Below are 25,823 nucleotides of genomic sequence, written 5' to 3'. Positions count from 1 at the left end.
GACGTCGACGAGAAGAGACCGGAAAGGTTGGCCGTCAGGTCAAGAAGCTCGTATTCCGGAAGAGGGGCATCAAAGATAAAAGTGAAAGGATCCGTAGGAGCTCAAAACGGCGAAAGACAAGAATTTCGTACCAAGAAGAAGCAGAGACGCAGAGAGAAGGCAAAGGAAGAGCCGCAGGTTGAGTATGAAAAGGATACAACGGTTCGGCGATGCGGTCAGCCGCTCCGGTCACGGAGCTGCTGGCGGGCGTCAACAGCGAGGCAGCGAAGCCAAAGTCCCAACGGCAAAATCAAGGCACTGGAGAACGAGCGGGACGGCCAAATACAGCGGAACGAAAAGTTGAAGGCGGAGTCGGCACCAGGAGGGATGCAATGGCGGGCTGGCAGCGCGGCGGGACGGTAGAGAGGCGGATGTCGGTGGCAGCTCGCCACGGCCCCGAAGACGAGCTACGACGACAGTACCGTTGTGCTGCGCAGCCTGGTCTCCTTCATACTAGACAGGAAGTCTACGGAAGAGAGAAGAGAGCAATCGTCGTGGGAGACAGAAGGCGACGCTAGATCGGGAAGGGGAAACGAGGTGGTCCTGGTTCGATTCGCCGAGGAGATGTTACGTAAGCGAAACCTAACAACCATTGCACACAACCTCCGCTCGTCAATTATTCCTTCCTCTGCTCATCCGACAATTCTTCTTTGCGCTACCCATCCGAAAATTACTACTTGAGCTGCCAGTCCGACAATACCTCGCGCTGCCCGTCTGCCGATTCCGCACACTACCATCCACCATGCACCACCATGCCAACGTCGAGAAACGCATCAATCCACGCCGCGTCCTCGCGAAACCCACCGATATCCAGCCAGAACCACCGCACGGCGACAAGATCTGAGTCAGCGCCGTGAGTAGACCGTCCGTGTGGCCGCGCGCCAAAGTCCCACACACGCCATCGCGAATGCCTTGGGAAGCTTCAGAGGGGCACTGTTGCGCCGTGTTTCCCACCGCGCTCGATCCAGACACTGGCGGCGATTTCGCGGGCTACGATGGGGCGCGTGCAGTACTATAAGAGAGCTTTGAAGAGCTACGGCGGCGGCGCGGCCATGATCGAGCACGATGTTGGTGCTATTGGCGAGGCTGCGCACCTGCGCGTCCCGGCCTGCCTTTATGTGCTTCGACGAGGCTTGCTGCGTGGCCGTCCCGTTCTTCTGCGCGAGACGACCTGGTCCTCGTTCCGCACTAAGGTGAATTTCTGGAGCGCACAGTGCGTTTCGCAGCTTCCACGGCCACGCGTTTGAGGGCCATGTCGATGGCTTCCTCGCCGGGCATATCGGCATGGATTTGTAGTAGAGCACGCTCTAATGTTGATGGACGTGCTTGGAAAGCACCTCGAGGGGGCCCTTCATTTCGTCAACCCAGGGGAGGGACGTTGGTGTCGAGTGGCAAGAAGGTCGGTGACTACGGCGCCTACAGGACGTCACTATTTGGCTAACCAGCACGCAGACGCAAGCATACCGCCTTCCGCCGTAACACAATGTCCCCCAGCTTCATCAACCGCATCCTCATCCCCTTCGCCCTCGTCTCCACCTACGTAACTGATTCGACGTCCAGCGCGGCATCACCGAAAAGGAGGCCAAAGGTGACCAAAGGTGACGATGGGAATGGAGACACAACGGAGACGGAGATGGGGACAGTAGAACGAGATGGACAATGTCGACAAGGGCAGCATGCGCTTCAAAGCCATGGGCAGGAGGACACCGATACCCACATGGTCACACAAGGCAATGCGGCGTCGTTGATGAGTGGGAAAGCCTTGTTGACCACGGGCTTGGGTGCAGGTGGGCTGGGCCGAAGTCGATATGATAGCGGTTGCCCTCATCGCCCCGTCGCTGGGGGAGGGCTGTTGGTGTTCATGAAGGGCAAGATGGAGAACACCAAGCGGAACGAGGTCGTTCGACAGATGGTCGAATGTTGTTGCCGGATATGGTTACTACTTCACGTGACCTGGTCATGTATATATATAGCTATATTTCTCGTATTCTTAATTAATTAACTTATGTCTTAATACTCTATAATTTACCTAATAGTTATAAGCCTAGATTTACCTACTACTATAAATTAAACCTGCTAAGTTTATTTAATATAATTAGAAGATAAAGTTACTAACTTATACACCTCGTTATTACTAACAGATTCTAGAGTTACTCTAGAAATACGCTATATATAATTAAATTAGCTCTACGTACTATAATTTCTATAATAGAGAATACTATTACTATTACTAATGTTACAAAAGCTATTAAAATACTTAGTATACTATAGAATTAGCCTTACTAGAAGTTTCTTATAAAGAAAAAGGCTATATAATATAGAGTTTAGGCCTACTATAACCTAGATCTAAAAGAGATAAAACGTAAGAGAATTTAGAAGAAGCCTAAACGTCTAATGCTATTAATAATTAAGTAAGAAGCTATAAAGATAGAGAACCTTAACGCTAATAAAAAGTTAGAGTACTAGAACTAGAAAGAAAGGTATAAGAAGAACTTTAAGAAGTACCTTCTTATATAGAAAGGTCTAAGAGAAGTATTAGTATATATTACTATAATAATTAATACCTACCTTATACTATATATTATAGATAAGAATATAGTCTATAAGAGGCTTATAAGCTTAAAGAAATAGGTTATAATAACTAACGTATTACGTTAAGACGTACTACTAGAATAGTATAAGAAAGTTTAGAAGACCTAGAGAGGTAATAAACTAGATAACTAGCTTAATAAATAGATTTAGATTACTAACTATATAGCTAAACTTAATATACTAGACGTATAGAGTATATAAGCCTAGAGAAAGCTACTTAAGGCTCTTTAACTAATTAATAAAGCGTACTCTACGCTTAGAATTACGTAGCTATTTACCTAGCTAGAAAATTAAGCTTCTATAGTACTAGACCTAGTAGTAGAGTTTAGATAGCTATAGAAAGCTACTAAACCTATTATAGCTAGCCTAGAGACGTATATAATACTAGGTATAGCACTATAATAATAGAACTAGAGCTAGAGACGTAGTAAGTTTTAAGAAGAGATACTAGAGTACTTCTATAGGCATTGCTACTAGTTTAGCTAGTACTTTTACGTTAACCTAAAGATCTATCTAACTAGCTAGAAGCCTATTCTAGAAATTTAGGCTAAGTTTAATAAGAAAAAGAAGAAAAAGAAGTAGGCTAAGAAGCTTAAATAAGCTACTAATTAGTTCTCTAAATAGCAAAATAAACCTACGCTAAAAGCGAGTACTACTCTACTAAGCTTTAATAATAATAAGCTAATAAGTAGTACTTCTTCTACTAACTCTATATTCTACTTCTTTAGTATAATAGTTAAGGTTTTAGAAACTTAGAAGATAGTTCTAATAGCTCTATACCTTATTAATAGGTAGATCTATAACTCTAGCTCTAATATTTACATCTATAACTTAGAGAATTAGGGCTAGAAAAAGATAGTAGAAGCTAACTTAAACGTTATTATATACGCTAGAGAGCAAGCTATAAGAGTTAAAGCTTAAAGAGAGGTAATTCTCTAGACTAATACTCTATTAGAACTAACTCTAATACGTCTTATCTATATAGCGTTAGTAGAGAGCTTCTTTATAAATATTATAGAGCTTACGCGCTCTTAAGATATTAAAATCTACTTTAACTCTAGTAGAAACATTCTATATAAGAATAAGCCTAGTAATATAGTCTATAACTTAGAGTATAAATAGAGATACTAGCTACTTAATATAGACAAAAATAGCTACTCTAATCTATAGAAAATATTTACTATATTTATAATAGTATATTAACTATTAAAGAATTTATAACTAGTAATAATTACTACTAGAGCTAAGGCCTATTAACTATAGGTATACCTAAATAAGAAAGCTATTACGTATCTAAAAGAGGCTATTACTAGCTTTAAGCTTAAGAAGAATATACCTCTAGTTAACTAGAAGAACTATAATACCTATATATAGTTAAAAATAAATTATTAAGTCTTCTAGAGACCTAGATTAACGCCTATAAAGCGTTTCTTCTACTAAATAGAGATAGATTTAGTTTAACTACTACTAATAGAAGAAACCTATTTTAATAAGAATAAGTAGAGACTCTACGTAATTAATAAATTCTTAGACTAGTATAAAGAACGTACGTTACTTATAAAAAGTAGAGTAGTATTAATATCTACTATACGTAGAATAATTACTAAACTATAGCGTTAATTTAAGTACTTAGTTATTATACTTAGAACTAATAATAAGAAGAGTTTTAGTAATAAGCTTACTAAGATCTATATTAAATTAGGTATTAAATATAAGTCTAGCTTACCTAAGATGCCTAAGTAGAATAGTTATATAGAGAAAGCTAGAGACGTGATAATTATAAAAAGCTAAGTAATAAGAATTATAGCTAGATTATCTAAGAAGCTAGCTTTAGAGCTATTTATTATAGCTATTTAGATTCTTAATACTACGCTAATTAAATTAAATAGCTAGAAAACTCTATATAAGGTAGTAATAGGTTATAAACTATTAGTAGCTTATTACGCCTCTATTAGCTGTTAAGCGTATGTTTATAGAAAGAACTTTAAGAAAGCTAATAAACTAGAAGTACGTACTTATATTAGATACCTACTAGAATAGAACTTCTTAAATATCTTTAGAATCTAGATACTCTTAAAGAATAAAGTTATTTAAACTTAAGACGTCTTATTTATATATAACAAGCTATATAAGAATAATAGTAGTAAATATAGAAAGTCTCTAGTAGTTAATATAATTAATATTAAGGTGTATAATATCTCTTATAAAGAGCTTATAGTAGAGATTAAAGATCTACTACTATAGAGCTAATTACGTCTATTTAATATAACTTTAGATAAATAGACCTTAACACTAGAGCAACACATACTAGCTAAAGAATTAGTAGAAGAAAACCTAGAAATATAAATTTAGAAGAAGTAATAATAAGCTAAGAAGCGTAATAAGTCTCTAAAGAGTTACTTAATTACTCTAGCGTTGTTAAGACACTCTACTCTATATAAAGAGAGCTTAAGAGGCGCGTTAAGAGAGACTAACCTTTCTAAGATAAGCTTATCTACTATTTAAGCTAAATTACTATAAAGACCTCTTAGAGCTATAGAAGACTCTAAATATATACTAGATAGGCACTAGAATAATACTCTACTACGTTAAAACCTTAATTCTAAAGACCTAAGTAATATAATATAGAGTAGACGCTATAGATACTCTCTCTTAAGGCCTAAATATATAGCTAGCGTAATTAAAGCATAAAAGAAAGCTTAAATATTTAACTTAATACTATTAATAAACTTGTATAACTACGTATTTATAGCTTTAGTAAGCTATATTAATAAATTAAGAGTTAATAAAGAGCCTATAAGGTTAAAATACTACTATAATTAGATACTACCTCTACCTAAGCGTTATAAGAATATTAAAGGCTATATATTTAAAGCTAAGTTTAAAGAGACTATATAGAAGAAGTTTAGTAACTACTTTAAGAAAGAGTACTTTAAGAAGACGTTAGTAACGCTAGCGTTAACTATAGTAGAGTACCTTCTACTTATATAAGTATTATTATATAAATTTAATAAAGATAGATATCTACTTAAGTGTAAAGCTTATCTAGTAGTTTAAAAAAACCTTTAAATATAATAGGGCGATACCTATACTACTACCTTAGTAGTAAGAACCTTTTAAGCTCTAGTAGCTATAGTAACTACCTTTAGATTACTAATATATTAGTACAACGCTATAAACGCCTTTCTAAACGTAAAGCTTTTATAAAAGCTCTACTACTATACTCTAGAAGGTTTTACTAGTTAGTTTAGCAAGCTTTTAGAGCTGTATTAAGCTCTATATAGGCTAAAGAAAGCACCTCTACTATAGTATAAGAACCTTACAGAGACTCTTAAGAAGTTAGAACTTATTAAAATAAGTATTATACTATGTCTATAGAGTAGCGATAAGCTTATAGTCTTCTTCTTTATTAATAATATTATTGTACTTATCTACCTAGATAATATAGACGTTTACGCAGAGTTTAAACGCCGCCTACTTAAAAAGTATAAGATTAGAAAGATAGGTTAACTTAATTAGTTTCTAGGTATACGAGTTGTAAGAGACATAGAAATAGCGTTAACCTAGCTAATTTAGAATTTCTTTATTAATAAGGTTGCTAATAAGTTTAATCTACTTCTAAAACTAGGTACTAAGTATTTACAATTCTCTATAAAGAAGAACGACCTTGTAAAATCTATAGAGGCACCTAATAGAGAGTAGATAAAGCTTTTCTAGTAGCTAGTTAGCTTGCTAGTATATATTTTCTACTTTATACGTCTAGATATATTAAGAGCTTACTTAGTATTAGCTTAATACTTAATTAACCTAGGTTAATAATATCTTTACGCCGCTATACACGTATAGTAATACCTTATAGAGTTAAAAACTCTTATGCTTAAAGTATTATAATATACTATAAAGAAGAAATACTTCTAGAAGGTAGATTTTAAAGAGCCTATCTTCTATAGAGCCTTAGATACTTTATTTAGTAATAATCTAGATACTAGAGTAAGCTCTAAAGGCTATATCTTTAAGCTATATAGATTACCTATAGATTAGAAAGCTACAAAATAATAGATAGTAACTAAATTAATAACTAAGGTAGAGCTTCTAGCGCTTTTAAAGATAGCTTTAGAAATAGAGTAGTAGAACCTACTTTTCTACTACCTAAAGCTAAACCTTAATATTAAACTAAAGCTTTAGTATAATAATTAGTAGACTATAGATATAGTAACTAAAACTATAGAGAAGCTTTAGATAAAGCTTAAACACGTTAATATATACTAAATATAGCTCTGCTAGAAAGTTAAGAACTAAAGAATTAATATTAAATAGATTTCTATAAGTTAAATACTAGCTAATAGACTTATAAAGGTTCTATTACCTTAGAAACACGCCTACTTTATTTAATAGCTAGAGCTTAAGAATATTTCTAGCAAGTTAAAGCTTTTACTATTCTTAGTAGAGTAGTAGAAGTTACCTAAGAACCTCTTACGCTAGTACTAGATTAGATAGTAAACCTAATCTAAGTAATATATACCTAATTTGCTAGTATTTTAGAACCTCTAAGGTAACTATTTACTTTTATTTTACTTCTAGCTCTACTATAGAAGCGCCTACTATACTTATTTAACTATTTTCTATTAGTTTTAACGCGTATATATACTAGTTTTATACGTAATTCTATTATATCTTATTAGGCTACGTTTATTATAATTCTTTAGATTAACTATAAAATTATTAGGCTATATTTATTATAATAAGCTTAGTCTTAATAAAATACTCTACAAGGTTGCTATAAGCTATAGAGAGCTATAGTAACTATAAAAATACTCTAAAAGCTATTAAATAAGGTGTTCTTTCTTTTTACTCTCTACTCTTAAGTTTAATTTACGTCTTTACTATTACTCTATTTCTCTTTTTACCTACGTAGAAGCTATAAAGGTTAGTAGTAGAAAGATATTACACTATTACTTAAATACTTAAACGCTCTACTATCTAAACCTAACCTCTAGAACCTATATTAGACTTTCTAATTAGAAATAGGCACAGCCTTATACATAGATCTCTTATCTCTCTACTTTCTATACTTCTCTTTTAACTCTACAGAGTTCTCTTATAAGAGAGGTAGCTCTTATAGAATACTATAGTACTAAGGAGTGTATTTATAGAAGATAATTATTAATTACCTTTTTAGGTATAGTTAAAAGCCTTACCTTCTTAGACAGCTTTCTGTATACACTCTAAGCTAGGGGGGTGTGTTGCCGGATATAGTTACTACTTCACGTGACCTGGTCATGTATATATATAGCCATATTTCTCGTATTCTCAATCAATCAACTCATGTCTCAATACTCTGCAATTCACCCGATAAATGTGAATCAGCCTAGGACAGGACGAGATGTTTGAGGGTACAAAGAACGATAAGAACAGCGCAGCAAATCTTCTCGGAGCGCTGGAAGAGAACGATGCCATGGAGGTTTATCTTCGATCGGTCGACGCGCACGATTCCTGTCTCCCCAGCAGCTTACCGTCCGGGGACTCGGGACGAGCCTCGAAAAGCGAGGATAGGGTACGGCTCTGGGAAAGGAGCCCAGATTGAATTACTCAGATATAAGGTTAGAGTGCGAGAGGAAGACGATGTCTTGTTGATTCTGGATGCTTGGGTTAGGCTGGCCGAGGTTCCCTTCGAGTCATCGGCTGGAGTGGTCCTCTGGTCTTTCCAACCCAGCACGTCGCTGTTGCTTCGAGTCTCATAAATGCGCAAGTCCTTGGTGATGACCTTGACGTCATTTACCGCTTCACCTATCCTCACAGTATGCATATCTCGGTCCGTGTGTATATCACGTGTCGAAATGCCGAGGTGGTCAATGTCTCTATAAGGCAATTCTAACCTCGTACTCTCTACCTAGGTACTCTACAGTCCGTCCCGCTGCGACCCAATTGCGACCCAATTGCGACCTCGACTCGGAAACCCGATCTCAACACAACCTCAACGGTAATGCAGGACAGCGATGACAAGCGCAGAATTTCAACCCAGTCTCCAGACAAAGTCGTCGGCGGCACAATGGTGAAGGCGGGAGAGAATTATCCGGAAATTCACCAGGGCGACCCAATTCCAATTTCGGATGCAGATCAACATGTTCAGAGCCTACACCACGGCGACCATTTCACGCAGCCACCAGAACCAAAACACGGCATGCACACCTTTCTCGCTTCTCCATCTGCACACGGTCAAATCCAACTTCCTTCCCTAGATTCCTCGTCTCCCATCGACGAAGCTCTCCGCTTTATCTACCAGCTTTCCACGGGCACGTTCCACTGCTCCCACTCTTGTGAGTACTTCAGCATCACACTTTCTCCCAGCGAATTCGCGACCCTGGAAGCTCACATTGCCGCGGATCCCGAGCTCCATCGCTGGACCCAGGACAAACTGCGCGCCAACTACACCGAAGACGACAACAGCCTCCTTATCATGATGGAGACTCGCCTCCATGCCATGTCGTCCCGCGGACTCGAGAGGGAGATCGAGCAGACACTGCACTCGGAAGCTAAGCCCTTCTTCGACTCTGGTAACATCGTCAAACCATGCGCTGGATCCAAGAGCACCGTTACTTTCCCCCATACCTCAAAGCGAAAGAGCCTGCTAACCCCTGACGGCTCTTTTCTTTGCCTTGGGCGGAAATTCCCCACCGTCACCATGGAAGTCGGTGTCTCGCAGATGGAATCCGACCTCTGCGAAAAGGGCACCAAATGGATCAAGCTCTCCAAGGGTCAAGTGCAGGCTGTTCTTTGCATCAAGATTGAGTCCTGGGACGACCAAATGTGTGCCGATTTCCCTGCGTCGAGTCGTGTCCCAAACGAGCCGACATGCAGGCGCAAGGTGTACTACTGGATCCACCGTCCACGCCAGACTGACACCGCCGTTGATCCTACCGAGACGCCAATCACGGTTGTGCGCCAATGCAACGGGACTGTACACGAGGGGTTCATTTGTCTGAAGTTGGCAGATTTTGTTCCGCCACCATGTCCCGACTTCGACATTAAGATCTCGCATAGGAGGCTTCTGGGGATTATAGATGAGGCGGAGCGATATGAGGAGGACGATAGGCGTTTGAGAGTGGGTGACAGGACTGGTAACGAGACGGTTGAAGGGTTGGATGATGAGACTGACGAAGAGACGGACAAGGACACAGACGAGGACACGGACAAGGAGGTACATGATGCGGACGAGGCTGATGATGCGGATGAGGTCGATAAAGGTAGACGTGGAAGACGAGGTAGTGGAGGCAGATGAGGTAGACTAGCATGTAAAGGGAGGCGTCTCTGCAGAGAAACGGGCCACGGGAACTAAGGATATATTGATTGTTCATGATGAAGTGGAAGCGAGAGTCCCCCTTAGCCATCAGCGCTTCTCCCATAACAAGCCGCTGCCCTTGTGGGTCAAACATGCCCCTTGCGATGTCCCTCGCTGTCTCCCAACCGATCACTACTCCGCAGCGGTTATCTCAGGAAAGACCTACAGACGTGAGCTCACCATCCAATTTTTGTTTGCGCGACTCTTCGTGGCCGTGACGTAGGCGGCGTCTCCCTCCAAAGCGCTGGGTCTGAACTGGTTCGGTCAAGTCTCAGTCGGTGATTGATGAGCGACTTGGAAGGCGAATACGGCAGCTTGGCCAGCTCGCATTGGAGCCCTGGAGATGACTTACGAAGACGGCAGCCGGTCGAGCCAGAGGCAAAGGCTTACCGGCCTGCTGTTGCCAACTCGCACCTCGCACAGTGGCTTTCACCACGACCTCCTCACCACAAATTTCCCCAATCGTCCACACACGGCTCCCATAGACCACCCTTCCCACGCATTCTCTATAAGTACGTACTCCTGGCCTTCTTCTCACCTACGCCGCCACAACCCATGCGACATTGCAGTTTGCAAGCCCGAGAACCTGGCTTCCAAGTCTTAACCCGACCTGCGTTGAAGTCACAGGCCTTTGTCAAAGGCCCTTAGAGACTCTTCACGGACCGCGTGTCTCGCAGATAATCGTATTGAGACCTGGCGTCGACGAGAATCCGCCAATTTCCGCTCTCATCTTCGGCGACAGCTTCCTCCGTCTGAATCGGAAACGCTTCTAGACGGCCAGGCAGCGACGCTATGTCGGTGATGCTTGCTCAGGTGGGGTAGGGACATCAGAGCTATTGCCAACGCCCGTGTGATTTGGGACTTCGACCTCAAAACCAATGCCTGCTGGCTTGACGGCTTGTGCCAGCCGAAGATGCCTACAGAAGTAAGCCGCGAACCTCAATGCGAACATAGGTCCAGAACGACTGGCAGCGACAACGCGTGCCTACCTGCCGCCAAGTCCAATCCAAGTAACGGCTCCCCGATCTTAGCAGTGACATCAATCCGTAGTGAGCCAAGCCCAGATAGCTTCACATCTTCGCAGATTTGCACTTTCATAGTGACGGTAACAGCTGCTGGTGCACCCAGCCCTCGCCCCTCAACATTATCCCCATTCCTGTCTTCCCACAGTGGTACACGATCGTTACTGAACGGGCAAGCTGACCAGAACGACACGAAGCGTTTTGCCGGCGATTGCGCCTGCGTGTCTTCCGCTTCGCTATGCAGGCTGCTGCTTAGCTTTTTAGTGTCCGCATAAGTTAAACCCTGCAATATGCTGACCCGTCTCTTGAAATAGATAGGTGTCGACGAAGAAGACCGTGAAGCTCCTCCTAATGCTGGCTGGATTACTGATGCATGCTCAGTGGAGCCTGCGGACCTCGTTTCGGAACATAGGAACGGGTTTTGCTGCTAGTTTCATGCTCGGCGAACACGCTGCGACAGCCAGAGAGCTTGTTTGGGCTAGAAATTGGTCGACATGTCTCCTCCGCTGCTTCCCCAACCAGCATCCCTGTGGCCTGTGGAATACGCCTTCGACGTGAGCAATCTGGAACGGCGACAGTTTCCGTCGCTCTGGATACTGTCAAGGTCTCGCAGTCATGTTCCGAGGAGAGAATCCCATTCTTGTCCGACTAATAGGGTAGGGGAGACGCTGTTGCTCGAGGCTGAAGACGACGCTTACGATGCTCACTATCGTGTCGTCGTACCTCTTCCGAGCGGGTCTACTCATTACCCACATCAATTCACCTCTCTATCCTTCTTCTTCTCGCTCACATTCTAGGTATCGCGAAGGACACTTCCTCCGGCAGACATCGGTGCCCACGTTCCTTGCGTCACGGGTGCACGTACCTCTTTCCACAGCATGTTCTCCCTAGGAAGCGGACCGGCAGATGCACAGGAAGGCCAAGCAAAACGAGACGGTGCAGAAGTTGAGATCGGGAGTCGCCATTGAAGAGATGTGATGTGTGGATGACTTGGTGGGGTGGTCGCCGAAACCCCGGACCAGCAAACTGCCTTCCTTAGTCAGCACCGTTATCTTATCGTTAGGACCATGCCTTTCATCCGCCAGCAAGTGCCCCTGCTCCTCCGCTTCTTCCTCCATCACCGCCGAACTCTATACATGGGCGAGGCACATGCTTAGCACGGCCCCTTCCGGATTAGAAAGAGCCGTCATTTTTTTCCTGCACCGGTTGTGGAGGCGCGGCTTGCCCCAGGCCACTAAGGTGGATACCTAGATGACAAACCCGGAGACCCAGCCCTGGGCTATGCTGTCGTTTGCGATTACGTCTACGCCAAGTGCGAATTCCGTGCACAGAAAGAGAGGCAAGGTGCTGGAGATGAGGATGGGGGTGGCCTTAAGACGCTGATGAAGAACAAGAGACGGGATGGACTGCAAAGGGCAGTCTCCGCATGACGCACAGCATTCACACTCTCGTACCTAGGTAATCTCTAATGCCTCCATTCAAGAAGCTCTCATCTGACCGTAGCGTGTTCTGAAGAGAGGAATGTGGCATGGCGTCGCAGGAACCACATCTACCCAATCAGCATATTAAGGTGTCCCGAACCTGGCTATCCCACCGTTGTCTGCGGTATACCTCGACTACTCCACAACACCAACCACGAGTTAGGAATTATGACGGCTCTTCTTCCCGGCCCGCTGTTGTTTGGGCCGCAACGAGCATACTGGGTTGAGAAAGTGAAAATGGTCGAGCGAGTGAAAACAGTCGATCGAGGCACTGCGCAGCGCTGCGGGGACTTTTTTCATGCTCCCGTATGTCCCTGCCTGCGACGTCGCGACTAGTTCTACGGCACTCAACCCAACAGCTGCGAATCGACTCCCCATCTCGCAACCACATCCCGATATTCAGGAGAGAGCGACAATGCATGATTTCTCGATCTGCCCGCTCTGCTATAAGCTCCTCTTTCGCGGGGATAAACGCGCGGTTGAGGAGCACCAGAGCTCTAGGCTGTGCAGACTACGTCGCCCCTCAACTCCAAGCATGACACCCTCTACCCTACCACCACCACCGCCGCAGCCGCAGCCGCCGCCGCAGCAGCAGCAGTATCACACCTACGCGTTCAATTAGTTCAATTTCAATGCGAACAGTGTCGCTCTGAGCGCACCATGGCAAGCTCCCGCGCCTCTTCCGCCCTCTTCTGGTCTTCCTATCGTGTATCCGCCTACCTTAGCACTGACAGACTCCAATCCACCTTACCCGGCATTACCGTCACCCCTCGTGAGCGCTCATTTTCCCCCATATCCCCCACATCATGCCATGAACGCACCTTCGGCATCCGCAAACCTTTTCAATCCAGCGGGTGGCGCAGCCTTGAGACTCCCTCCTGCTCCCCGCTATGCCTCCAGATATGAATTGGGTGTGGTGGGTTGCCCCACAAGCCCAAACAGCGCATCTCTACGAGGACAGCCGCGCAAAGCGTCCGCAAACTTCAACTCCAACGCCACAGTGGCAGACAACAACCTACTACAATACGGACCTACGCCCCCCGCCTCCGCCAACGCGCCTGCCCTCCGTACACCCTCAGGAAGACGGCCGCGCCATAAGCCCACCCCAAAATTTCCAGACACCGAGCCGCCAGAACGAGACGAGATACCACACCCTAGACGCTTCCCATGCCTCCCCATCACCGGCGCCAGAGGCGAAGCCTTATTTGAAGGATATACCATCTAAGCTCCTCGGCCCCAATATGTATCCCAGCTTTCAACTGTATCTACCTCGGCTTGAGCATGGTATGGCCAAGTTGCAGAACATAGTTGGTCTGCGGCGTGCATCGGAGTTGGACCCAGGATATCCCGTTGTCCGGCCGAGCAGGTGTGTGAAAGACGGTGCTATTAATGGCATGCTTGAGCAGCTCCTGCACAAGCCGAGTGGCCAACGCGCCGGCGCGCGATACGAGCAGCGAGACGGTATCCACAACCTTGAAATCGAATTCGACAAGACGAATGTGCAGGCAGTCAACCAACGCTGTGTGGATACTTTCAAGAACCCTCAGCCGGGAAAACCGGGAGTCCTTGCTCTACGTGTAATACTCGATCGCATCGGAGACATTGGCTTTAGGGTACCGGATGAGGTGCGACGATGGAGGCCACAAAAATGGGCTGCCCCTCAGCCCCTAGATGCCAATTTTTCCTTCGAAGGCACCGGCGTCGATATACATGTTAGTAAGTCCCCCCATGTGAAAGAACTCCGCGCGGTCGCGAGTAGTGGTCTAACATCCATCTAGATAGCGCGCAGATCGTGCAGGCTGCAAACTTCGGGCTTAAACTTCGGCTTTTCTGGCCACCAACTCCAGCTAATACCACTGCGTTCCTCAAATGCTCCACACCTCTGAATGCCGTCACGGACCTTCTTGGGAAGCTCGATGAAGGATATTACTTTGCTACTCGCACGGGAAACGCTATATATATCTCGGAAGGCTGGCTTCATGCCACGTATGCACTGGAAAGCAGCATCGTGGTGGGTAGTACTTGGAGTACTACTGAAGGGCTGGAGCTTGCCGCTCGATTTACAGCCTGTAAGGTCGGCCAAACCCAGGCATATATCCAAGAGGTAGTGGTACTGGCGCAATGCCTTCTGATGGCGCTAGGGATCTGGGACGGGAAGGGCGCAATGCCGGAACCCGCCACTACAAAAAACACCAAACGTACTTCGAGCCGCAGTGCAGCATCCAAGGCCAAGCGAAGGAAAACCAACAGAGCAGCCAACACCCAACAGGAGAAGCTGGAGGGGGAGGGACCGCCACAGCGAAAAGAGGAGGTTAGGCAGGCTCTGCAACTGATATGTCCCAGGGTCATCAGCTCACAACAGGGCATATCCAAATTAGGCCAGCTGAATCGGCTTACCGGAGACCCGACCACCCTGAAGACGGTGGAGAGCCTCTTCCAGCTGATCAGGGAGCGACTGGAGGGGGATAGATACCACGAGAACTGCAAGCACCGCGGCAAGGACTTGCTCACGCATGTTCCCTAGACCGGGCTCCCAAATGGACCGAGCAGCGGGGCGAGTACGTTTTGGGTGGCAGATTCTGGCGAAACTTGTGCCGACTTGCTTGCTTAGGCCGATATCAATGTAGATACGAGAGCCGTTATCGTTTTGGGAGAGAGCAGTGTGGTATTTAGGGGATTGGCCAGGAGGTGTGCTTGGTTCTGCGTCTTATGTTGCATTCTTCATTATCTTCGATGCCTTTTTTGCCTGCGCCGCTCCTTGCATTGAGCGACCCGTTCGGCCTTTTCGCTCGTACATATCTCCTGCTTCCAGCTTATATAATGTCGTCTGGCAGGGAGCAGCGGTGGGTGCACTTGTCTTGCAGGGAAATAGTAAAATTGGGCCAGCAGGGGATACCGTGCTCGTGCTCTCGTCATTGGAATGAATTGTTTGACTGCCTAAGGTCGATAGCTCATGAGAGCGCTATCATGGTCCGGAGGAAGAGCCCAAAGCTAACGTTGTACCTACCATTATTAGCCAGACCTAGGCTTAGCCGAATGTAGACTAGGGCCTATTTTGCCCCCGCTAGAGCCTATTTTGCCCCCGCTAGAGCCTTTTTAATGTTCGGGAAGGGAAGTAAGGGTACGTCGTCAAAGAAAGCTCGGCGAATCGAGTGAGGAAGGAGGTCTTGAGGGGGGCGACGGACCTGGACAAGGAGACGGTCTCCATCAGATTGGGGTGAGCATTCCAAAGTGGTGCCTAGATAGCAATACACACCGTCGACTCGGCCGTACGCGTGTTAGGCTTGAGATCCGTGTATGCGGTATCCGGTGCCTGAAAATAGTGAGGGTAGAAGTGTGCGGAAGATAACCTGCTCCAACTATGTCGGCCCGCTTCACTTTGTAGAATATACGACCACTCGCCTCACGGGTCTATCACTTACCCGGATTATCTTGTCGACTTCAGCCCTTGATACATGCAGGAGCAACCTCGTAATCGATAGATGGACGAGGTAGCCGTTCGAGCCCCTCGTTGCGTTAGACATTCGACCTCGCTCGATCCCTAGCGGGGATTGTAGGCAGCGAATGTGTTCGCCGTCGGCGTGGAAGAAGCTCTGGTTGTAGAGGTATGTGTGTGAAGTGTTCGAAGTCCTTCACTCTCGCAACTTTATATTCGTTAAGTAGTTGTTGCAATAGTGTCCAAAAGCGGACGCATAGAGTGCCAGTGAGCAAACTAGCTATCTGAATGTTCAGTGAACAATCCTATAATAATCTGCGCCACTAAAAAGAAAATAGGCAACCGCCACAATCCATCTCAAATGCTGCCGTCAGACGCGATCGTTGTGTGGACTATTCTATTCAGAGGCATAGTGTATATTGATATCCGCCTAGGTGTTGGAAAGCCTAGACTTTACCGGTGTCATTACGCATGCCAGGAAAAGTATAGAGCAGCCTCCATTTCACAAATTCAACGACAACAGACGGTCCAACTAGCCGTATCTCCATCCTGGGAGACCTCTTCACACACTGTTCCAGCCCCATCATGCTGTGATTTGCTGTAGCCAAGCGGGTCTGGCACGCTTCGATCGAGCATGGACAGAATAGTGAAGCCTGTCATTCTATTTCGAAACCTTACACCTTTTCCTGGGTGGCAGGCACAGGAAGGAATGAAACGTACTCGGGCTTTGCGTTGACACTTCCTTCCGACGACTAGAATCGCGTGTGCGGATCCCACGCCTCGACCTAAGTAGCTATCTCTGTGCGGAAGGCCTCCAATGCACCAACGAACTTCATCATCGACGGCAGCGACGTCACGGTGTCCTACGGTTTGCTCGAGAGCAGCTATATGACGCGATACACGGACTATTCGCGGACGCCTGCGCACCATGCTGTTCGCAACACTTTCACTGCCAAATTGCATTCCCTTCCTGATCCCGCCACCATGGACATGACTCCTACGCCGGCTCCTTCAGGCGGAACTATAGAAAACTGTGTTTCGCGCAAGCATCTCTTAGTAAGAGCGCCTCGGGGAAAGTGTATTCCCCAATGATACGCACTTGAGGCTAGAAGGTTAGAAACCGAAAAGAGCCTGGATGGGAACGAGACGGATAGGAAGTAGAGGTAGAGGTAGGTGTATAGGAAGAGAAAAGGACACGAGTCTAAGAGATGGAATCTTGGCTCTGTTCACTTTAAAGGAGCTAGTACTTCGGACGATTAAGCTCTTCGGCGGCATTCGTAAAACGCTGCAGAATTTTCGTTGCTGGACAAGGATCCTTCTTCAAAAGGCAAAGATGGACATGCAGATCAACATGATGAGGGGTAGCGACCCGCTCCTTACATAATGCAGTTTCAAATTTGAAGAACAAAGGCAAAAAGAGGGAGGTTTTTCATCACTTCGCGTGGTTTTGCTTCATCTGCCCTGCAGGAAGAAATGTGGAATAGTTGCATAGCTTTTAAGACGCTAGGTCAATTCAATGATTTCAAGCCAAAAAAAAAAGGCATTCGTAAGTGATGTCGATGCCGACGCCAACGCTTCTAATGAGCAATTCGCCCTATCTTAAAATGCCACCGACTTTCATTCTCCTCTCAGGCTTCTCCTCAGCACTCGGTCCCACTGTTCCTGAGCTGGTTCCTGAGCTGGTTTGCGTCATCTGCGCCTGTTTGCATGCCCGCCGCCTCTACGAAAATAAGTAACTGGACTGGAGGAAGACGCACCAGAGCAACGCATAAACTTCTTTCAAGGTTGAGCGCAGGGAAAGAAATGCTACATACGCTGCCGAGATCTTGTGAGTTCCTCCCCGAGTTGAGACGCTGATGGAGCGACCGAGGAGCGCCGAACGGGAGGTTCTCGACGTCCTAGACCTCCGATGGCCCATGATCCTGACTGGTGGTTTGTCCACCTAAGAAGTGACAAAGACGAGCCTCTAATGCCACGAAGAATTAGACGCATCTCTATCTACGATAATGACCTACGTTGGCCTTCAATCCATGATATCATCACCTTTCTATATCAGATTACCCTTGTCTTGCCTTGATACACCGATGCCTGCATTGGCGTTCCCGTTTGGAAACGCCGTATCGGAGTTCCGTAAGCTCGTCTGGTTTATCTGGATCGTCTCGTATTGACTAACCTGTACTCTGTTGCGCACCTTATATTTCCGTGTCTCGACGTTCTTTTCAAGTCCCTCAGACGCCTTCGGATGGTAGGTCTGGAATTAAACTGCATCCGCATTATCAATTGACTGTATTCTGGCGGGGTTATGAGAAAGCTGTCATTAGCTTAGGAACGCCGGAACTTCTTCCCGTCCTCGCGTTGCTACCTTAGGGATGGCTCTACACGGGTCGTAAGTCTGCTTAGTCCTACAGGCCGCGAGCCGCCGCGAAGAGGAAGAATAAGATACGTTGCTGCTCCATATTAATAAGTTGATCCTTTTTCCCAATGCCGATAGACCCCTGCTTGAACCCACACCTTGAATTACCTAAGGTCTACACATCGGGCATGCGCTTGAGCAGCTACTACCTAATATCTTGGAATAGAATGCTGTTAACGTCTGCGTTGGCGCTTCTCTTAGGGTCCTTTGCTCCCCCCTACGTTTGATTCTGGTTGCGGTTTAGAATTAAGAATCCTCCCGTAGAGCCGCTCGCTGAAGAAGAGGCTTCTACATCTGCCGTGCCACGGAGATTTCTCGGTAAGGCCGCGGCTGCGGCTGTCCAAGTCGAAGATGTAGCATCCGTGCCACACCTGCTTTTAAGCGGGAACTTCGGGATCGGAATCCGGCGGCTCGACGGGTGAGCTGGCGCTTTCGTAATCGAAGCTGCCGTGCTGGAGAACGCGGCTAACTTCGGGGTGGTGTTGAGGCTCGGGATCAATCCGCATGCACGCCCGGATGGCGCGCAAAGTGCGTGTTTGCTGTTGCGTGGCCTCGACGACATTGTGGAACGCAATTATGGCTGCTGTGTTCGTTCACGGGCGTCAGTTTCGTAAACACGGTATCGCTGGCCGTCAGTTGCTGCTGAGCATTTGCGAGTAAGACATCTGAACCTGGAGTCGCGACTTGCGTATCGTCCACGCCCGCCCAGGGCGCCACCCGCCCCTGCGTGTCCGTCATGTTTGAATTTTTTGCTTGAGTGTTGAGGTTGATGTTGTGTGGTGCTCGGCGAGCGAGCTGGAAGCGTGTACGAGATGCACGACGCGGGGTAGACGCGCTATCACGTGCCGCGGTCGGCACCTGCAATATCTGGAAATTTTGCCGACCTCGTACGTCGACACCCCTCCACACCAACTGGCATGTCCCTACATCTTTCTACTCCGCAACGACAGGCTCTGGAGGACTTCTACGAGGACCAGTACGGGCCGCTTCACGATGTTGTCGCCACCCACGGGCAATATCTCGTCTCTGGCGGCTCAACACCGGCCTTACCCTCCCAGGCCTACTTCAACCGCACCTTCTACGAAGATCTCGTTGAGGCGTTGCGTCTGCTGCAGGAACAAATCATCATGCGCCCTCAGCTCTACGGCGACGAGGCTAAGGAATCCCGCCCTGCACATACCCCGCCCGAGCTGCGCGCCCAGCATCAGAGCAAGGAGGAGCTGCACCTGCGCGAATTCATATACACGATGGTTGCGCCGACGCCCAGCAGCTCTGGTGCCTCGACTCCGCGACGCTTTGAGTCTGTAGAGACGCATGCTACGACGCCCCCGGCGCCCTTCCCACCTACACTGGTTGAAGCCACGAAAACAATGGGTACTACGCGCAAGCGCCCGAATGCCGAAGGAGACACGGACATGGAGGAAGATGCAAGGAAGAAGAAGCGGAGACAGGATGAAGAGACACCAGAGCGTGCGCGAGAAGGTCATAGTAGAGATGCACGAGAACATACCTGCAAGATTCCAGGATGCGAGGAAGTAGAGACTGGGAGGTCACAAGAGGAGAAGCTCGAGATCCCCGGCGTTACAAGGGGGGGAGATGGAGAACCTAGAGGTACAGGAGCAGGAAGCGGAGACCCCAGAGCCACAAGAGCAGGGGGTGGAGAGCTTGGAATCACAAATGAGGTGGAGAGCCCGGGGGCACAAGGAGAGAGAGTCGAGAGCCCTGGAGTCGCAAGAGGAGGTGGATGCCCAGATGGACAAAGGCAGGAGATTGCAAGTCCGGAGCGTGTGGAAGAGACTCAGACGAGATTACCAAAAGATGAGATCTGGGAGTGAGGTGGAAGCTCGAGAGTACGGAAGTTTGGGGACGCAAAACAGAAACGCAGGACTGTCGTTGGAAACTGGGTCGAGGGTTGATGGGCTGGCAAATTGCTAGTTCTGGATGAAATCGAATTCCCTCAGTCTTCCTGTCTAGAAACTTCTCCGACCACGGTTTTTTTCCCCATTGCCCTCGCATTGTTCAGTGTCCTCGAACATGTAGCCGACCACCCTAATTTGCAATGCTTTGTGTGACATAACAGCAGCTACGATATCTGGAGGCCTCATCGTAAGGACGACCACCACGGTGCACGGCACTACAGCGAGCGTCACTCAGTTTCTGGGCATCCCATTGGCATCAGCGCCGATCCGGACGTCATGGTGTGCTCCCTGCATCTGAACGAATTTGGATACGCGGTTGTTTGGGGTCCCTGGGGGTTTCGGCGATCTCCTCCGCTCCGTCCTCAATCCGTCCATCTCGATCATAGCATTGGTTCATGCTCGTCGCTCGGAAGTCTTCGCCCTGTGGTTCCGCATCATCCACCCTCTCTCTCTCCTCCACTCCCACCTTGTCTACTTCAAGCCCAGAAATTCTCTCAGGTACTCCCGCCGTCGTCTCTCCATTCGCCGTAAAAACATACAACACCTCCGCGTTCTCGCATTCGCCATTGTCAACGGCGATCACTGCTACTGAGGAAACCGCCCGCGCCAGTCCTGGGGCAGAGGAGAGGCGAAAAGCGGGCCAAGCGGCGAGAATCGATGCGAGCGTGGTTGCTTTTTGGGCGCAGAGTTCGGTGTTGCAGATGAAGCTATGGTACTGTTCTTCGGGCCCATAGACTAGCCGTCCTGCCGTAGCTACGCCCCACCGTCAAGTTTTTCAGGACTTACGCGTGCGCACACGGTAATTACCGCCGTCTCGATCTAATAAACTAACATATGTCCAAGACACCAGCGGGGAACGTGCGGTCGGTGCTAACCTTGTCGTCAATCTTGATGCCATCGGCGACTTGGCTCCCTCAAGTGCCACGATCAGGATCCGTTCTTGATCTCCGAGCGCTCCACGGTCATCGCCTGGCGCTTCTCACCCTTGGCATGCGCTGTTGTGTCATCTGTTGCTCCTCTGGAGGTTAGTCCAGTTTGTTATGAGCGGCCATTCCTGCTCGACATCTTCCTAAGTGTACTTATGGATAAGACCTTGATGAACCGCAGCACAGCCTACTACACTCAGCCTTTCCGAGGTTCTCCAATTACACGACTTCCCAAGGTCGCATCCACCTACCTGGGCACTCCCTTCGACATGTCGCCCAAGATCTGCAAGGCGGAGCAGTATGGTCCACGACGCGTTGCACACCCAGCTACTCCTCAAGTCCATCCAAACCCACTCCCTCCGACAGCCAAGTGACGGTATATGGCACCTCTTTCTCGGTATGTGCAGGAGCTGTACAACACGAGACCCGATGAATACGATGCTGAGCACGACGGCTGCCTGGAAGACAAACCGGGCTTATCACAAGAGCGCTTACATCTGAGAGGCTAAGTCGTAGGGCATCTTACCCGCCTTATTTACAAATGGGCAATTGGTTGCCAAGGTGATCTAGCAAAGTGCAAGAGTCGGGCGTTTTCAGGTCATTGTCAAGCGGTTAAGGATACTTCGGCCCGATTTCATCGTTGCAACTGGAATACCCTTCCAGCTTAGATGAGGGATGTTCAGAATACACTCGCCGTTGCCATGTAGGATGATTACTGCGCCTCAGCTATTGTGGTGTTGTTCCAAAAGACAACGGCATCGCAGGCATCTTTGTAGACTGCCTTTGACCTTGTATGGCGACTTCCAAGCACTGCGGCTTCAAGTTCTCCTCGCTAGGAGCCTCTGGTGGCTTTTCTCGAGTGGCAGCTATTAGCCCCGCCCCGTAGCGGTAATCTCATCAACTACTCTCCCCAAACTCCCCCTCCTCATAAGCACGCGCCAATTTTGCAGCACCGCCGTCGAAATCGCGAAAGTCTCCGCCCTCAAAGCTAACCGCCACGATCATTTTCTCCTGCCGATCTGGTAGCCAAATCCAGTCATGGAGAGTATGGAGGGTAGCAGGTTCGTTGACGAACATATCTTCTCATGCGTGTTCTTTGTGTGCGGAGCCCTTACCGAAAGACGAAATCCGAGGTATCGTGTGGACAGGGAAACGACTATACCGTGAATGGAGCGGAATCGAACTAGACTTGTCTTGCTCGGAAAAGCCACCATGGTGTTTACACTGAGAACGAGAGAACTCTTTGTCTGATTCACAACATACTCGCATTTTGCGAATATGTGCAGCGATGGCTCGACCAACCGAGGAACCAGTCACGAGCAGCTCGTTGCTCGTCATTCAAGTTGGAGAAGGGTTCGCATGTCAACGTCTTTGCATAAAAGAGATAGCATTTGGAATTGTCATGTCTGGTTGCTGGATGTGTGGTGGAAGACTCCACGTTTGCGAATGACGAACAGCTCATTCACGAAGGTTCACATTCCGCAGCTATGAAGGATACCATGGTCGTTAGTGTCACCTATCGCACCGACGTCTTCAGCTTCCCAACCGCATTCAACATCGCCAACCTCGCGGAGCGCAGTCCAGAACTTGGGACGAACACGTCGGCCTCAACCGTGTGCATCGCAGCATTGACTCTTCCGGTGGCGATCCAGACCGCGTGGCCATTCCCCACCGATCTGGAAGGCGTACACCATTGGTGTTTTGCTTACCAGCCCAACCCGTGCCTATCCAGTCCAATTTTTGGCGCTGCCATCAAGCACGCAGAACGCACTCGAATACCCCTCCCAAGAATCGCAACGTCGATTACACAGATGCCACCTCACCATTCCGATGCGTAGCGGAATCCCAATCAACGAACTTCGGTATGCGCAAGTAAACTGTGGGATTGATCTTGGCTTGGCCAGCGAGGACATCGCCGTTGCGCACGACTCGCAATTCAGACAAAAGTCTGGCACGTCTGGGTGCATGGCGATGATTGCAGCCTGGGCGATGCGGGAATTACGGCGCTGCCGAGGACGGGACAGATATTATGCACTCCGACCCATGGTTATTTGCCACTGAGAAGGAGTCGAATGCAACGTTGTTGGAGGTGGACTCGCTGCGACCGACAGAGGGGCTGTGGTATCCCTATTTGTACTGGTGGACCCGTGGGTGGTGTCGTACGTACCTCTGCCTATGTCGATGACCGTAATCAAGTTCCGAAGTCGAAGACGAGTAGCTGCTTGGTCCACGGGTTGGTCGGATTTTGATCAAGCAGGAGTTCAAGTTCTTGCTTATAATTGCTGACATAAACATGCCCAGGTCTTTCACCATCACTTACAGCACGATGAGCACTTTGTGTAGGTGCATCATCCTGATTCTAGTGGCCGGCATACCAATGTTCGTATTCGCGACCTCCTCGACGCCCAGCACCATGTCCACAATGATATCCATAGGTGTACATAATAACGTGTCCACAGTTGCGAACGCGGGCATGTCACACGACCATTTCATACCAGCCTCATCGAAAGCGGAGAGATCCATGGCAGTGCTGGTGGCCACGCCGTCGTTGATGGCCGACAGCCCGACCGGCTTGGTCTCCTGAACCGCGATCAGACCGATCCTCATGTTGTGCCAATAACGAGTTGGCAGCGTTGATTCAGCCAGTCGTATATCCTCCCAGGAGAAGTTGGGGCGCAGGGCGAATGTTCGGTGGGATTGGGAGGTGGCGGCGGCAGAGGGTGCGAGATAGATTGACAAGCGGTCCGGGCGGAGGAAGTGAGCCGAATAGCTGCGAGTGAAGGTTTCTGAATGCTGTTCGAATCCTGGCTTTGCTGCCCATATCAATACCTGCTTCGGAGATGCCTTGTCGGCGCATCTCAGCCTTTAGCTACCGGAGGTTCAGATCCTGGTCCTGGATGGCCGCTATTGGAGGCGAATAGGAAGGGTTGTAATTGGGGCTGTGGATTATAGGACGCGATATGAGATGGATCGGAACTCATAGGTACAATATGAGGATGCGGTCTACATGAATGCGCATGGAGAGCAAACAATCACACAGGCGGAAGGTTTTAGACGCAGGAAATACGGCAACATGGTAAATGCGTTAATCGTACCCGTGACGCTAAGTAGAGCGATGAAAGGGCCATAGAAGCTAGCGAGGTCGAAGATAGTACACGGTCGAGAAGGGTGGGGGTGCGAGCTGCAAGCGCTGGCGAGGCCTTGGCGCTTCCGTCAGCTCGACGGCGCTTCCAGCAACTCACGGCGTGTCGTCGCGAATGAACATCCCTGCATCTCATTACTCCACTACCAGTTACGACCTACTATCCTTTCTTTCGCAGTTGGCTCCTTGCCTATTGCGCCGACTGAAGAGGCGGTTCTCTACGAATTCTATTCACGACGCGCTCTCTTTTCTCACGGCCCGTCGTCCCTCACAACCCGCACCCTTTCGAGGGACGTGCCCGCCTTTCACGACCATGGCGCCCCCGTCCTACAGCGCGCTGGCACCATTGGCATGTGCTCGAGGGTGCTGAGCAGTCAATTGCCATCTAAACCATACCCCTACCCTACCAGGAGCTTCTTCGCAGTCGATCTACTTGACATTGCAACCGACCAAACTTCCGCAGATATTCTGTATGTCTGAACACAACAAAGATATGCCGGTAGTCTGCACGTATGTATCCTGTTTCGCTTAATACGACGCAAGCTAACATGACCCAGCCTCTGCGCATTCACGCCAAAGGCTCCGTCGCCTTCTATTACTCTTCCGAACCTCGTGCACGAACTGCGGCTCCCACACCCCCACCTGCGAACCCGGCCCGCCACACGTCTAAATGTTACCGAACGCGATGTTCCGCCTCATCGATCACGTCCCAACGTAAAGACAACGTCGTAGCTGCTCAGAATAATCCGAAGAGGAGCGTTGGATGCTGCTCAGCTTTCATGTTTGGTTATCGGCTTTCCAGGCTACGTGTCCTCGTAGGAAAGGGTTGAGGTCAACTTCATGGCCTTTGCCGATTTGCAGGTAGACTACGGAATACGGAGGATCGCCACCTCTACGGTCCAGAACAGAGAACGCTGGTGTCGCTGCCCCCATTCGAAAAACCAACGTGCTCATTGTCTCCCCGACTCATCCCGCGCGCATCCTTCCCTCCTCAGATGAATCGAATCAATCTTGCAAGAAACAGCCTGCCCCGCTTGCTCCCAAAATAAACTGTGGGCGAGAGTTATCAATGCCAACCAGAAAGCCGACGTCGTAATCGCAAACCTCGTCGCCATCGACTATCGCGTCGACACGCATCATCCCCTCCCCTTCGCAGCCAACAAATCGTCTCTACAGTACACAATTGGAGGTTGAAGTCTTCAGGTGGTCGGTTGGTGGAGTTCGTTCCTTCCAGCCCAGCCAATAACCGAAGTTCCAACGCCTCGGCATTCAGCCCCTGTAAGCCCTAGCATTTTTACGAAGGATTCCGGACCGAGCCGGAATCGCGGGAAAGGCCTGTGCGGTGCGCGATGCGAGCTAAGAGTGGTGATGTGGTGTGGTTGGATTAATGGGGATGGGGAGTTATGTGTAAGCCAGGTTCTTGTCAGTGGGATAGGCGGAGGGGAGTTCTTTGTTTTTGGAGTTGGCTTGTGGCTTGTGTTAGAAGGAGCGGCGGATTCGGAGTTGCAGGACCA

At 48.0% G+C, this 25,823-nt stretch overlaps 5 protein-coding genes across 5 annotated transcripts; 3 read left to right on the top strand and 2 right to left on the bottom strand.

The window, feature by feature from the left end:
* Positions 1–1,509: 1,509 nt before the first annotated feature.
* Positions 1,510–1,909, bottom strand: BU26DRAFT_514247 (uncharacterized protein). The gene has a single exon (XM_033827792.1). It carries the CDS (start codon positions 1,865–1,867, stop codon positions 1,607–1,609), a length of 261 nt encoding a protein of 86 aa, XP_033689306.1. The 5' UTR covers positions 1,868–1,909; the 3' UTR covers positions 1,510–1,606.
* Positions 1,910–8,614: 6,705 nt separating this feature from the next.
* Positions 8,615–9,910, top strand: BU26DRAFT_558998 (uncharacterized protein; the record flags this gene model as incomplete). The annotated part of the gene is made up of 1 exon (XM_033832645.1): positions 8,615–9,910. The coding sequence occupies one exon, from the start codon at positions 8,615–8,617 to the stop codon at positions 9,908–9,910; it is 1,296 nt and encodes a 431-aa protein (XP_033689305.1).
* Positions 9,911–13,363: 3,453 nt separating this feature from the next.
* BU26DRAFT_558997 (uncharacterized protein) lies at positions 13,364–14,997 on the top strand (the record flags this gene model as incomplete). Its single annotated transcript, XM_033832644.1, has 2 exons — positions 13,364–14,189; positions 14,252–14,997. 2 exons carry the CDS (start codon positions 13,364–13,366, stop codon positions 14,995–14,997), a joined length of 1,572 nt encoding a protein of 523 aa, XP_033689304.1.
* A 4,237-nt stretch (positions 14,998–19,234) lies between these two features.
* On the top strand, positions 19,235–20,975 carry BU26DRAFT_546589 (uncharacterized protein; the record flags this gene model as incomplete). The annotated part of the gene is made up of 3 exons (XM_033831848.1): positions 19,235–20,153; positions 20,421–20,520; positions 20,655–20,975. The coding sequence occupies exons 1-3, from the start codon at positions 19,240–19,242 to the stop codon at positions 20,973–20,975; spliced, it is 1,335 nt and encodes a 444-aa protein (XP_033689303.1). The 5' UTR covers positions 19,235–19,239.
* A 2,190-nt stretch (positions 20,976–23,165) lies between these two features.
* Positions 23,166–23,774, bottom strand: BU26DRAFT_558994 (uncharacterized protein; the record flags this gene model as incomplete). The annotated part of the gene is made up of 3 exons (XM_033832643.1): positions 23,166–23,283; positions 23,335–23,482; positions 23,543–23,774. The coding sequence occupies 3 exons, from the start codon at positions 23,772–23,774 to the stop codon at positions 23,166–23,168; spliced, it is 498 nt and encodes a 165-aa protein (XP_033689302.1).
* Positions 23,775–25,823: the final 2,049 nt, after the last annotated feature.

The sequence above is a fragment of the Trematosphaeria pertusa genome (genome assembly GCF_010094035.1).
Source record: "Trematosphaeria pertusa strain CBS 122368 unplaced genomic scaffold BU26scaffold_2, whole genome shotgun sequence".
Taxonomy (NCBI): domain Eukaryota; kingdom Fungi; phylum Ascomycota; class Dothideomycetes; order Pleosporales; family Trematosphaeriaceae; genus Trematosphaeria; species Trematosphaeria pertusa.
The sequence above is the reverse complement of the archived record's forward strand: the minus strand, read 5'-3'. Positions and strand labels throughout refer to the sequence as shown.

Bases quoted from the DNA above. Each gene is read 5' to 3' on its own strand.
- BU26DRAFT_514247 (XM_033827792.1), bottom strand. From the start codon at position 1,867: ATGAGGGCAACCGCTATCATATCGACTTCGGCCCAGCCCACCTGCACC.